Here is a 12,424-nt window from a genome sequence, read left to right on the forward strand (position 1 = left end):
CTATAGACCAATAGATTTCTATGTCACCTGCTACCATATGCTAAAGCAATAGAAAAGTGTGTGTAGTTTATCTTTAACAAATATTTTCAAAATTTTCAATCTAACTCAATGATTTTGAATTGATTAGAACTCCGGGTATCGTTTGAAACTGTTATTTTTTCCTCTTTGCCTCACAGTTAGAAGAAACACAAGAACAGACGGATGATTTCAAGGTTCCACCACCACCAGGCTACAAGGGGCTGAAATCTGGATCCCAAGGCCCACCACCTGGCTACAAGGGGCCAAAGACTAGTTCTGCAGGACCTCCACCAGGGTTCAAAGGTCAATCCAACAATACCTCAGAGTCGCCTGCAAAAAAAGTAAAATTGGGTATGTTTTGAAATATGTAGGTTAGGACTGTTAAAACTCAGCAAGTAATTAGACCCTGTCAACAAATAAGCCCCTAGATTATTTTTACAGAATTATCCATTTTAAATACAATAGCATAAAGCTGAAAGTGGTTCACTAATAAGCCCTTCCCAAACAAAAATACTACTGTATACTTGGTAATTTTCATCCCCGTTTAATTTTTGCCATTTTCGCCCTTTGATGATAGGCCGAATTTAAGATGACGGCGAAAATTTCAAGCTGAATTGAAGAATTTACAAGTCATCGTACAAAGGCCAATTGTAATCAGAACCAAAACATACCCCTGTGCTTTTCAAGTGTGTTTTATTCTATAACATCACAAGCAACAGGTGTTATATATATATATATATTTACACTAAATTTCTAAAGTAATTCATTGTCTCATTTCAATCTATACATGTCAAATAAAATCTATATCCAAATCTAGATCTAGTAAATTTGAAACATCACGTTGAGTTAAATCGAGAAAATGGGCTAAGATAGTGTACTAGGTTTAGTATATTTGATTTAAAAATCTATAAATACTAAGAAACTTTAAAACTTTATAAATGATGCACACTAAATAGCATCCAATTCTTGTCATTGTGAAGGCTGATTTTATGAGTTCCCGCCGCGGTGGCCGAGTGGTTAAGGTGTCCCGACACTTTATCACTAGCCCTCCACCTCTGGGTTGCGAGTTCGAAACCTACGTGGGGCAGTTGCCAGGTACTGACCGTAGGCCGTTGGTTTTTCTCCGGGCACTCCGGCTTTCCTCCACCTCCAAACCTGGCACGTCCTTAAATGACCCTGGCTGTTAATAGGACGTTAAACAAAAACAAACAAAATTATGAGTTCCCCGTCGCTTGTGGCTTCCATCAATGTACAAGTGAATAAGAGAAAACACTGGTCAGTAATTAGTCACGGCACGGTGAACTTACCTGTCATCGTGTTTGCTTAAAATCATGCCCATGCATACCTGATACTATTTGAATCAATAGGGGCTAAAAGAAACTCTGAACACAGGTAAACGTTGTATATTTCAAACCTGATCGCATTTCACACCTCAGCGGGATATATATACAAAGAAAAGAAAATAGACGAACTCGATAACTCCCGAGTGTTCTGAGTGCAACTGTATAGAGAATTTTGAACAGAATTTTCCGATTGCAAACGAGGAAAAGACATTTCATAAAAGTAGTTTAGGGCGAATTTAAAACAGGGCGAATATCTTTTGTGTTGCTCAAGGGCGAAAATAACCAGTAATACAGTATTTAAATTAAACTCTTAAACTAGGGAAGGGGGCTTGTTTGAGGATAAATATGATACTAAATGTTTAACGGAAGGGGCTTATTTGAGGATAAATACAATACTAAACCAATACTAAACTTTTACACTAGGGGAAGGGGCTTGTTTGAGGATAAATACAGTACTAGACTCATACAGGAGGAAAGGGGGCTTATCTAATTGAAGATAAATACAGAAATAATGATTTATAATTAACCTAGATAAACCAATTGTATTATAATGGTAATAACAGCTGATTACATAATTCAGATTTGTATTGGTGCTATTTTCATGCAATTTCCCCAAAAATATATATTCAGGCTGTGACTGCAAATATTTGATGCATTATAAAACTTGATGAACCATCTAATTGACGAAAGGCGGAAAAGTTAAAAAATAATCCATTATCCTGTCGTAAAACTTAACATTGCATTCAGTTTATATGATTAAAAATCAGATTTGATATTCATCACACAGAGACCGGTACTACAGGACAACATGTTGGGGAGGGTGACTTTGCCACGGACCCTGCCGCACAGAACAGGACAGCCTTCGTCAGTAACCTTGATTTTTCTATTGGCGAGGAGAAACTTGGAGAAATATTTGCTCAAGTAAGAACTATGAATAATGAGATCTGCTTTGGACAGATTTAGAAAAGATGTTTAATAGTGTGTTGTTGGTATGTTTTACATATTGCTTAAGGCTGACAGTGCAATTTAAAAAGCTTAACATTGATAATGAAAAAAAAATCAAGATGCCCTGGTCATTGTATCTAAGGACGTATTTAGAAACAAGACTGTTTATCCCTGGGTGTACACAAAAGGCATGAAATTTGGCAATTTATATGTACTTCTTGTAGAAGTTGCAGGGGTTAAAAATGAGGTCACTATTACTATATATAGACTTTTTTTGCTTTATTTACTGCTTTATTTTCTATTTGAATTTGATCTCTTGAATATATGACATATGACAGGGCAGTAAAATAATAAAAAAAAAATTGGTATTTGTCTGAACTACAATAGATATGGGCTGGAATGTTACCTGGGAATGGGCCTTTTGTTGGATGAATACATTGTCAACATACCTCTTGCAAATCAGCGCATCAATTTTTCTATCGTCCCTGTATCAGAATCTTATCTCTGAATCAATGATTGTTTTTACTTTCAGTGTGGAGAGTTGACAGATATTAGAATTGCAAAGAACTTTAAAGGGAAATCCAAAGGCTTTGCCTACATAGAGTTTAAAGATGAGGTAAAGACATAATTGCCATTGTGGCCAATCTGGTTCCTCACAGTCCAAATTTTTGCTCAATGTTTTCATTTCTGAATAAAGACAGACCTAGTGATGTTAATTTTACTTTATAGGAGGCCTTGAGAAACACATTCAAGGCCTATATCAACATCTTCAGTTTTATGCCTGAAATGTCACATTTAAAAAGATATACAAACTAGGTTTGTCCATAGAATTGAAGAACTACTCTACTAAACGTAGCTGTGATACTAATTTGTAATTACATGATTATGTCAGTGTGGATATGATTGTCTCTAAACTTTTCATAATTATTTAATGAATTTTCAATATTAAATTACATAAATTCATTTAATGAATTTTCAATATTTGTCTTTTAATCTGTTTGTGATGCTCCTATTCTAGTTTGGTGCCATGAATGCCATCAAGCTTGACAGGAAACTGGTAGAGAATCGTCCCATGTATGTCTCAAAGTATGAGGAGAAGGGCAAAAACAAGGCTCAGTTTAGGGTGAGTACTTATACAGGAAGAAAACGGTTACACAGGATACAATTATAATGTTTTGTCTTATGCTTAAGAACAAATATATCTGTGTGTTTTGTCTTATGCTTAAGAACAAATATATCTGTGTTTCCTCTAACCCATATATATTTTTTGTGTCTACCCAAAAGCTTTTTTGACAATTTCAAGGAAGGACTATCAAATATTTAAATCAAGATTTTTTTTTTTTTTGTAACTAATGTTAATGCATACAGAAGTAAAATAGAAATGTGTTTGAAAAAATATTAAATTGCATTTGAAAAGTACTTGAAAATATGAAAAATGTTTGAAAAGAAAAAAATCTTTATGTAGACCTGTACAAACCATGTTACTACATATATGCAGTGATGAAGTCTGACATCAAAAATGATTCCATTCATAAATTGGTCTTTACAGTATTCTACCAATATGGAGAGGAACAAGCTTTTTGTGAGTGGTCTCCCCTTTACCTGTACTAAGGATGCTCTGCATGTCATGTTTGGGGCGGTAAGTAAATGTATTGACAGGACTAATATTATACAATTGTTGACTTTAGCCGAGGTGAATATGGATATTTATTAACCTGAATATTGCAATATTAACCAACTTGAAAGGAGGGTGGGGATTATTTATACCAGTATTAAATTATGAAGGTTACTGCTGGTGCAGTGCTATTGGAAAATTCTAGATTGACAACTTCCTACAAATGTTGAGACTAGAGTTTTCCTCGGTAAGTGATTCTGAAGCTACCGATGATATTTGGAATGGCCTGCCATTGGCTCTTCTACAACCTCAGAAAGTAAGCGGGCATAGACCTTTCAGTAATTGTTTGCAATCTGCGCGACGTCAGTTTCTGTTAATTGACAACATTATACAGGGGTCGTCAGAAAATATCTTAAAACATTAAACAAGTAAGTGGCATCACAGAAGATATGTTACTATCTGACCATAACATACAAATGTACAGTCATTGTGGTCAAAATCTGGAGAATTGACAGAATAATGAGGAGCAATAAGTTGGTATTCACGTACCTATGTGTATAGGCTATTGTTTGACATGGCAAAGGTTAAATGTCTTTGTATAGTCTCTTTAAGAATTCTGAATAAAATTACTTGTGTCAGTAATAATTAATATATTGAAAAATATCCGAGCCATGAAGATTTTGATTGTACACTCTTGTCTCGTGGGAACTAAAAGAGCACTTTTCTGATTTCAAGTTCTCACAAAAAATAAAGAATTAAATCAGAGGAATGAGTTTAATTAATCTGTCATACATGGTACAGATATATGGCATGTTACCTGTGCCCTTGTGTCGGGTCATGTATATTTAAGCACTCAGTTAATTGTTATTGGTATGCAAATATCACTAAAAAATGTCAATATGATGTAACATATTAGTATTTATCACATACCTGTTGTATCTTATTATAGTAATACAAGCAATTTCCAGACCATGAAATACAACGGTCTGTATTGCACATGTGCAATATGGAATGTTGTATTTACCTTCTAGCCGGAACTATTTTTTTATGGAAATCCCCTTGTCATTGGACACGTAACATATCCGGGTATTGCATTGGTAAATATTATTGGATAGTTTTTAAAGTTTGAGATTTAAAAAAAAATATGAAGCATAAAAATATTTTTTAATTAAAATTCCGGAGTTATGGACGTTACTTAGGCTTTCTAAATAAACATTTGAGAAAGAGAAATAAAGTTGGCAGTAAATATAGCAGCAAGTTGTCGTCTGCTACGGAAGCCTGAGAGTGTTTGTTTACAATGGCATTTGCTGGAAATTTTGACATCTTGCATGATCTGCTGATGGATTCAGACATAAGTGATGAATCCAGTATTCATGAAGCTGGAGGTATGTGTAATTAAATGGCAATATCCGGGAATGGAATGGGGCCCAATTCACATTCATCAACCATCACACCGTGCGCTCCCCCTCCCTCTGACCCCATCCCTGAGGCTGAACCCCATGTTTCATCTGAAATAGACGACGCTGACGTGATTCCATCCTGTACGTATACTTCCGGTGTCTCCGATTTGAGAAATTATATAATGAGTAAAAGAAATGAAAATACTGTTAAGAAAACTGAGGGATGAATTAAAAGATTTCAAGAGTGGATTCAGTCTCGTCCTAGGTATGACAGCAGGGACGTTCTTCAGATTCTGCCATTTGAACTAGATACATACATTGGTGGGTTTTTTCTTTCTCTTCAGAAGAATGATGGTTCTAATTATGAACCTGATACCCTAACCAGCTTTCACAGGGGCATCAACCGCTATCTGAGGGTTAACTTGTCAACATTCTAACCTCAGATTTATTCAGCACAAGTCGACAGGTACTTCAATCCCGACGAAAAGAGTTAAAACAGAAAGGGCTTGGGAACCGACCCAATAAAGCGCAACCTGTCAGTGAAAACGAGGAGGAAATGTTGTGGGAATGCGGTCAGCTTGGTCACGACAACCCACATGCTTTGCTGAACACAGTATGGTTCAATAACACTAAACTTTTGGGGTTCAGAGGATGTGATGAGAACAGACAATTGAAATGGGGAGACATAGAATTAAAAAGAGATGAAAATGGGTCAGAATACCTAGAATTTAACGAAAGAACAACAAAAACAAGAGGCTTAAACAGTACTCACGTAAGATCATTTAATCCGAAACAGTTTCAAAATCCTGAAATTAAGTGGCGATGTCCAATCGAAGCCTACAAATTGTACGCCAAGCACCGTCCTCAGGCCATGAATACACCGGAGTCTCCATTTTATATCGCTGCAATCAGAACAGCACTGGTGGAAAGTGGTTCAAAAACCAGCCAGTTGGAAGAAACAAACTCGGTGTAATGATGAAAACAATGGCAAGTAACGCCGGTCTTACTGGGAAAAAAACAAACCAATCCTTGAGAAAAACACTGTGTACAAAACTCCTCCATTCCGGCGTTGCTCCTACGACTATTATGCAATTATCTGGTCACAAAAACGTAAATAGTGTAAATAACTATGCCGTAGCTTCCTTTAAAGAGGCTTACCCGCAGACAGACCGGTAAACGGCACATCTCCGATCACTAAATAAACTTCAGTACACGTTTCTATGTGACAAAATTAGAGGCTTTCCGACTTTATTTCTTGAAAACAATTACAGAATATGTATTAAAAAGACGTTTTAAAACTCAACCTGAGAGGGAAATGTATGGAATATAACGTCAAATCTTCTTTGTAAATTGCCGCTGCCTTTGAAGTTATCACTGTGCGGCACTGTGCACGTGCTTGTTTCTTTGATGTGTCAATCAAATTAGACTCCACTTTATAGCGGGGACTTATTGCGGGTTGCGATTAAATAAATAATATTTAAAAAATGAGGTTTTAATATCACTTTTCAGCGTTTTATAAGGAAAATAAAATGAAAAACTCAACAATTCCAACAATCTGTCATGTGTAAAAAATCTTTTTCTATTAGCCAATTTTTCTGATCTCTCTGCGGGCAAGCCTCTTTAACCAACAACGTGAAATGTGCGAAACTCTTCAAAACATGAAGAAGTCTGCTATATCATCCAGTGTAACATCCACAGTATCACGTAGGCCAATGGCGGAAACATCACACAGTCAAAACCTACCAGCCGTCACAACTTGTCCTCGTGAGAGAGAGGTGCAAAATCTTGTGACGGGAATGTTTTTCTGGTGCAAATATCCGTGGAGGAACTTTCAATATCTCCTTTCAAATATCATCCCAGTCAAAAAATACCACATCTCGCAGCATGTCACCTCCTCGTAAGTACAGACGCATAGCACAGCTGCCCGACTCCGATTCTGATGACTGAAGTTACACCGCGGGAAATTTTGAGTTTTTGTGTGTCAGTGACATAATGCAGCGATATCGCGAGTTGGGAGAATTTACTTATACTTTTTGTGAATGTTTCTTATTTAACCATTTATTGTTGCCAATCATTTAAAATAGTAATTGTTACCACAAAATGTATTAGAAATGTGTGTGTATCTTGTGGATTATTTGTTTTACCAGTTAAATATCACTGAGAAAGTATATGACAAAAATCTGCTCTGTTTTTTTTCTCTACATGACTTGCGGGTGAAGTACCGGTGACGGGTGTTGCTAAAACAAGTTCAAACCAGTTTCTGAAAGACGAGGCGAACTGAAAAGTTCCCGATATTTGCGAAAACCATCAGTGTTAAAATTTTTTAAAGTTTGACCTCTACAAAATACTAAAGGTATGTGATTCGTTTATTGCGCGGACGTATATATTCACTCGTGCGCTCCGCGCACTCGTGAATATATTCGTCCGCACAATAAACTCATGCTTTCTGATTCGTTAGAAAAACACAAGTGTGTAGTCTTGCATATGTACAATATACATGAAATTATTAGTGAATGCTGTCAATGATTATGTTATTGAACATGTAATTTTTGGGTAAATGGAATTTTGATGTGCAATTTTTATTTAACCACGAGGTACAGTGTAATTGATCAGCTACATTCTACCACAGACTTGGACAGTTAGATAAGTCTGTGGTTTTACTGTAATAGTAACAGAAAAACAACAGAAAAACCAACCAAACCAACACAGCCAAAACAAATAGTCTCTTGCATGATCAACGAAAAATAGTCAGCAAAGTGATCGTTACAAAAGCTGGAAAAGGGAACATATTCTTGATTATCAACGGACGGCAAAATTTCACAAATCGACGGAACAGCTACTGTGGATTTCAGTTACCCATATATGCTTGGGAAATGCAAGCAACACTATATATTGCTTTGTCCTGTATATTTACTTGACAAACTCTGCAGATAACAGAAATCATCTGTGTTTTGACAGTAACCTGGCCTCATCACCCCTATTGTGGTATTTGCTGGACTTGGTGCATGCACACAATCAATGTACCGGTACATGTACAGACAATCAGGGTATATATATAAGTACACTTGTAGCTTCAGTTCAACAGCCAATCAGGAATAAGCGCGAAACTTGGTGCCTTGGCCATCAGCTTGATTTTGGAAGGAGCCCGAAATCTGGTACCATCAACTTGCATACGTACCAACTGATCAAGGGTACACAGACATGGGTATTAATTCGGTGTTGAATTTTTGTAATAGAAACTGAGTGATATAGGCCAAGGCCCATTGGGCCTCTTGTTTGACACTAGCTTGCAATGTCTGGTGTAATATCGGTAACAGTGTATGTACTACATTATCATTCTGGCCACGGGCTCGGTTTCAGGATTTTAAGTAACATTTTAAGTGTACATCATATAACAACCACAACACTGAATTAAGTATTTCAAATATATTGTGAAACGTTTTTATATATCGATAACCCTGATTTTTATAATGTTTCAAAATATACCGTATTTGACCTAATAAGGGCGCCCCTACCTTTTTTCAAGGAAATAAATTTTTGACTGAGTGTCAAAATGGTGTTCAAAGGTAATAATTCATGTGAAAAGTTTTGCTACTTTATATTTTCTATTTTCTTCAGCAAATTAAGTAACTAGAACACAAGTTTTTGCCACATTTTGTCTATTCCTACACACACAGATGACATGTCAGTGCAAAGAGCACCCGAAACTAAACACACATACAAATAATAACTTACACTCTTTATTTGAAGATAAAGTAAAAGACGTCATTCTAGTTGATAAATAACTTTTGTTCAGAACAGAAAGCTAGTAAATGACATTGTAAATCAATTATTAGGTCAAAGAAAACGATGTCTGATATGATCTGGGAAATCACCTGTCTCTATAAATAGAACACAAAAGAGTTCCATTTGAACATAAATGGTGGAACACACGTTCTCTGGTCTAAAGACCGCAGCTGGCATGGTTTACAAGTTTATACATGCAGGAATATTCAAGTGATGTTTAAGCTTAATATATGATAATGAATAGATATCTTCATTTGGAATATTTTTATGACTGAATATTTTACCGTTTCCACAGCCTTGCATGGGTACATGTATTCTGCCACTGTCAATTACCAGCGCCCTGCGCCCTTATTAGGTCAAATACGGTATATGAATACTTAAAGGGGCATTCCTTCATTTGAATAAAGTTTAGGTTGTCAAAATTAATCTTGCTGGAAAAGATGAATTTTTTTCCAAGTAATAAAAGTTATAATCTTTACATTAATACGGCAGTTTTACTCTCAAGATAAACCAAAATTCTTGGAGCATTAAGTCCTGAAAATTCTTAATTCAACCCAAACTATCACTTATTACCGCAAAGACATACAGTATTAATATATGATACGCATTTTCCCTGTACATTTCGGTGATATTTCAATACTTGTAGGCACAAACACTAGTCTTAAATTGTGCATGTTTCTGATGTCCGAACAAAGGAATATGCCTCTTTAATTTATAGTGTTTTGGTTGTTACTGATGTCATATGTTACTCAAAATCCTGAAACCGAGCCCCTGTTATTCTGGCCCCAGTTTCATTAGTGTTCTGGAAACTCTGCAACTTAAAATCTGCCATAGGAACACATTGTGTAATTTTAGGGGAAAATCTAAGTTAAGGAATCTTCCTTAAATTCTGTAATGATTTTGTATGGAAAATTTTGAGAAAGGAGTATTGATAAAACTTAAGGCTGGGTGTATGAAAAATAGCTCATTTGTCTTGTGGGTTTTCAAAATTTCAAAATAGAATTACAACTGAGGTGATTGGTTTGTTTTGGTTTGTTTTTGTTTAACGTCCTATTAACAGCCAGGGTCATTTAAGGACGTGCCAGGTTTTGGAGGTGGGGGAAAGCCGGAGTACCCGGAGAAAAACCACCGGCCTACGGTCAGTAACTGGCAACTGCCCCACGTAGGTTTCGAACTCGCAACCCAGTGGTGGAGGGCTAGTGTTAAAGTGTCGGTACACCTTAACCACTCGGCCACCGCGGCCCCCTACAACTGAGGTGAAAGATAATCAAATTTATCTATATAATAATGAAGATATAAAACATTAAAAGGCAGTCTCAAAACTACAAGGAACATCTGGTGCAAAGGTGATAAATTATAGAAGTAAAGTTTGTTGAATAACTGCAGTTCAGTATGTTGTATTTCTTTTGCCTTTCAAGTGTTAATGTTAGTAAATGTCTCATTGTTAAGTGGTCTCGGTGGTTAAGGTGTCCTGACACTTCATCACCAGTCCTCCACTTCTGGGTCGTGAGTTCTACACCCACATAGGGAAGTTGAATTGCCTGGTACTGCGACCGTAGGCCGGTGGGTTTTTTTTCCAGGTATTCCGGCTTCCCTCCACCTCCCAAAACCTGGCATGTCCTTAAATGACCCTAGCTGTTAATAGGACGTTGAACTAAATTAACCAAACCAATTAATTGAAAAATCTTAACAGTAATGATGAATTGAATTACTGTTAGTGTTCATGTTGAGTTCATTTGTACTCAACATTAGAAGTTCAGTCAGCTAGCTAGGACCCACGATCCGTACTGTTACATACACATATATGCTCCAAGTGGTGTTGTAGTGCAAGGTTAATGTAGTGCAATAGATAAACGAAATGGATAGGGGAAAACCAGGATCATTTAATTTTGAACACTTTTATTAACAAGAAAATGGGTGTATCCAGCTAAACACTACTGAACATTTTTAATTCATGGTTGAAAGCTCTTTAAACATTTTTTTTTTTTTTTTTTTCGAAATCTTGGTTATCCGAAATGAAAAAAAAGTACTAGAGTGACTGGTAGGTATATACATGTAAGCTAATCTTTGTTATTTTGTATGTTCTTGCTATTTTCTGGTTGGGGCATATAGGGTGACCCTTGGCTGTTATTCTGTCAGTAAATATTGTTTCTGCTCATTTACACTTTGATGGAGCTGTAATTTGGTATTTGATTGATTAATGATAATGTTCAGGTTAAGTTCTGATTAGATTATGGTCAGTTTATTATTTCCAGACTCCATAAATAAAAACTAGAGCCACGATTAGATAGATTTGTCTGAATCTAGTGGAGATTTTATAAAATCACAGAAAAAAGTATAGCAAAGTAGAATCTCTTGGTATATAAAGTAGCACGGTGCTCTGTAAATGACAGTCTCTTGGGTGCAAATTAAATTGATTTCACCTCAAAAGAAATTTATACCAGGCCAACTGGTAATTTATTTAGGCAACAATTATTGGTCAATCGTTTAATGACATTTTCTGAAAAGTCATGAGGACACCTACCTCTTTATTTATTTATTTTAATAACAATAAAAGGTTCCGAACATCTCCTGGAGGAGCATCTAGGGCATTTGTGTCACTTGGACAGTGGATACGTCTGCCAGTTACAAAACAAAGGTTTAAGTTACGAAAATTAATTTACATATCTTCCACCTGAAAAATGCACAGTAAAAATATGTGTCTGTCAATTATTTATTGATCTATGCCTAAATTCTGAATACACAGATACAAGAGTAACAATAATATGCGAGATCTTTTATTCTGTACAAAACATTGTGGCAATGCACAATCATGCAGCCGATAAACAGTGACCACGGCCTTCATCTTTTACAAAATCTGCACGTGTACGGTCGATGAAATTTTCCTGAACTGTTTATTGTTTAATTGTAAAACAATATAAACAGATTTTAAGAGAAATAATGTGAGTACAATAGATACATTTATAATCTTATAATGTATTTATCATTTTCGTAGAATATTATGCTGTAATGTGAACGACTCTGAGTGTAAACCACGTGTCTGACTTTTCTTTTGATCTGTAACCATGCACAATAATGCTTATTTTCGACCATGTTATCAAGCATGTGTTCGGCATACAGCCGATGGTACTCGGGTATTTTGTCTCCGTATAAAATCGGACACGGATAAGTAGAACCATCGGATAAGTAGAATATTTTGCTTGGTTCCGTCGACTTAAACTTGTCCGAGTTTTACTGTATGTGATATTTATCCAATATACAAACATGATTATTTAAAAGCTTTTCACAAAACAGTAGGACCAAAAATTGGAGGCTTG

General features: G+C 36.0%; 1 protein-coding gene across 2 annotated transcripts in view; it reads left to right on the forward strand.

Annotated features, from left to right (window-relative positions):
* Positions 1-12,424, forward strand: part of LOC117332715 (squamous cell carcinoma antigen recognized by T-cells 3-like) — a 45,128-nt gene that overhangs the window by 21,345 nt on the left and 11,359 nt on the right. Inside the window, exons 16-20 of one of the 2 annotated variants that reach the window (XM_033891723.1) lie at positions 177-321; positions 2,149-2,282; positions 2,839-2,922; positions 3,325-3,429; positions 3,856-3,945. In XM_033891723.1, coding sequence (XP_033747614.1) covers positions 177-321; positions 2,149-2,282; positions 2,839-2,922; positions 3,325-3,429; positions 3,856-3,945 — 558 coding nt within the window. Of the gene's footprint in view, positions 1-176; positions 370-2,148; positions 2,283-2,838; positions 2,923-3,324; positions 3,430-3,855; positions 3,946-12,424 lie in introns of both variants that reach the window. The other variant, XM_033891722.1, reaches the window with a different exon arrangement.

Source organism: Pecten maximus, chromosome 8 (assembly GCF_902652985.1).
Source record: "Pecten maximus chromosome 8, xPecMax1.1, whole genome shotgun sequence".
NCBI lineage: Eukaryota > Metazoa > Mollusca > Bivalvia > Pectinida > Pectinidae > Pecten > Pecten maximus.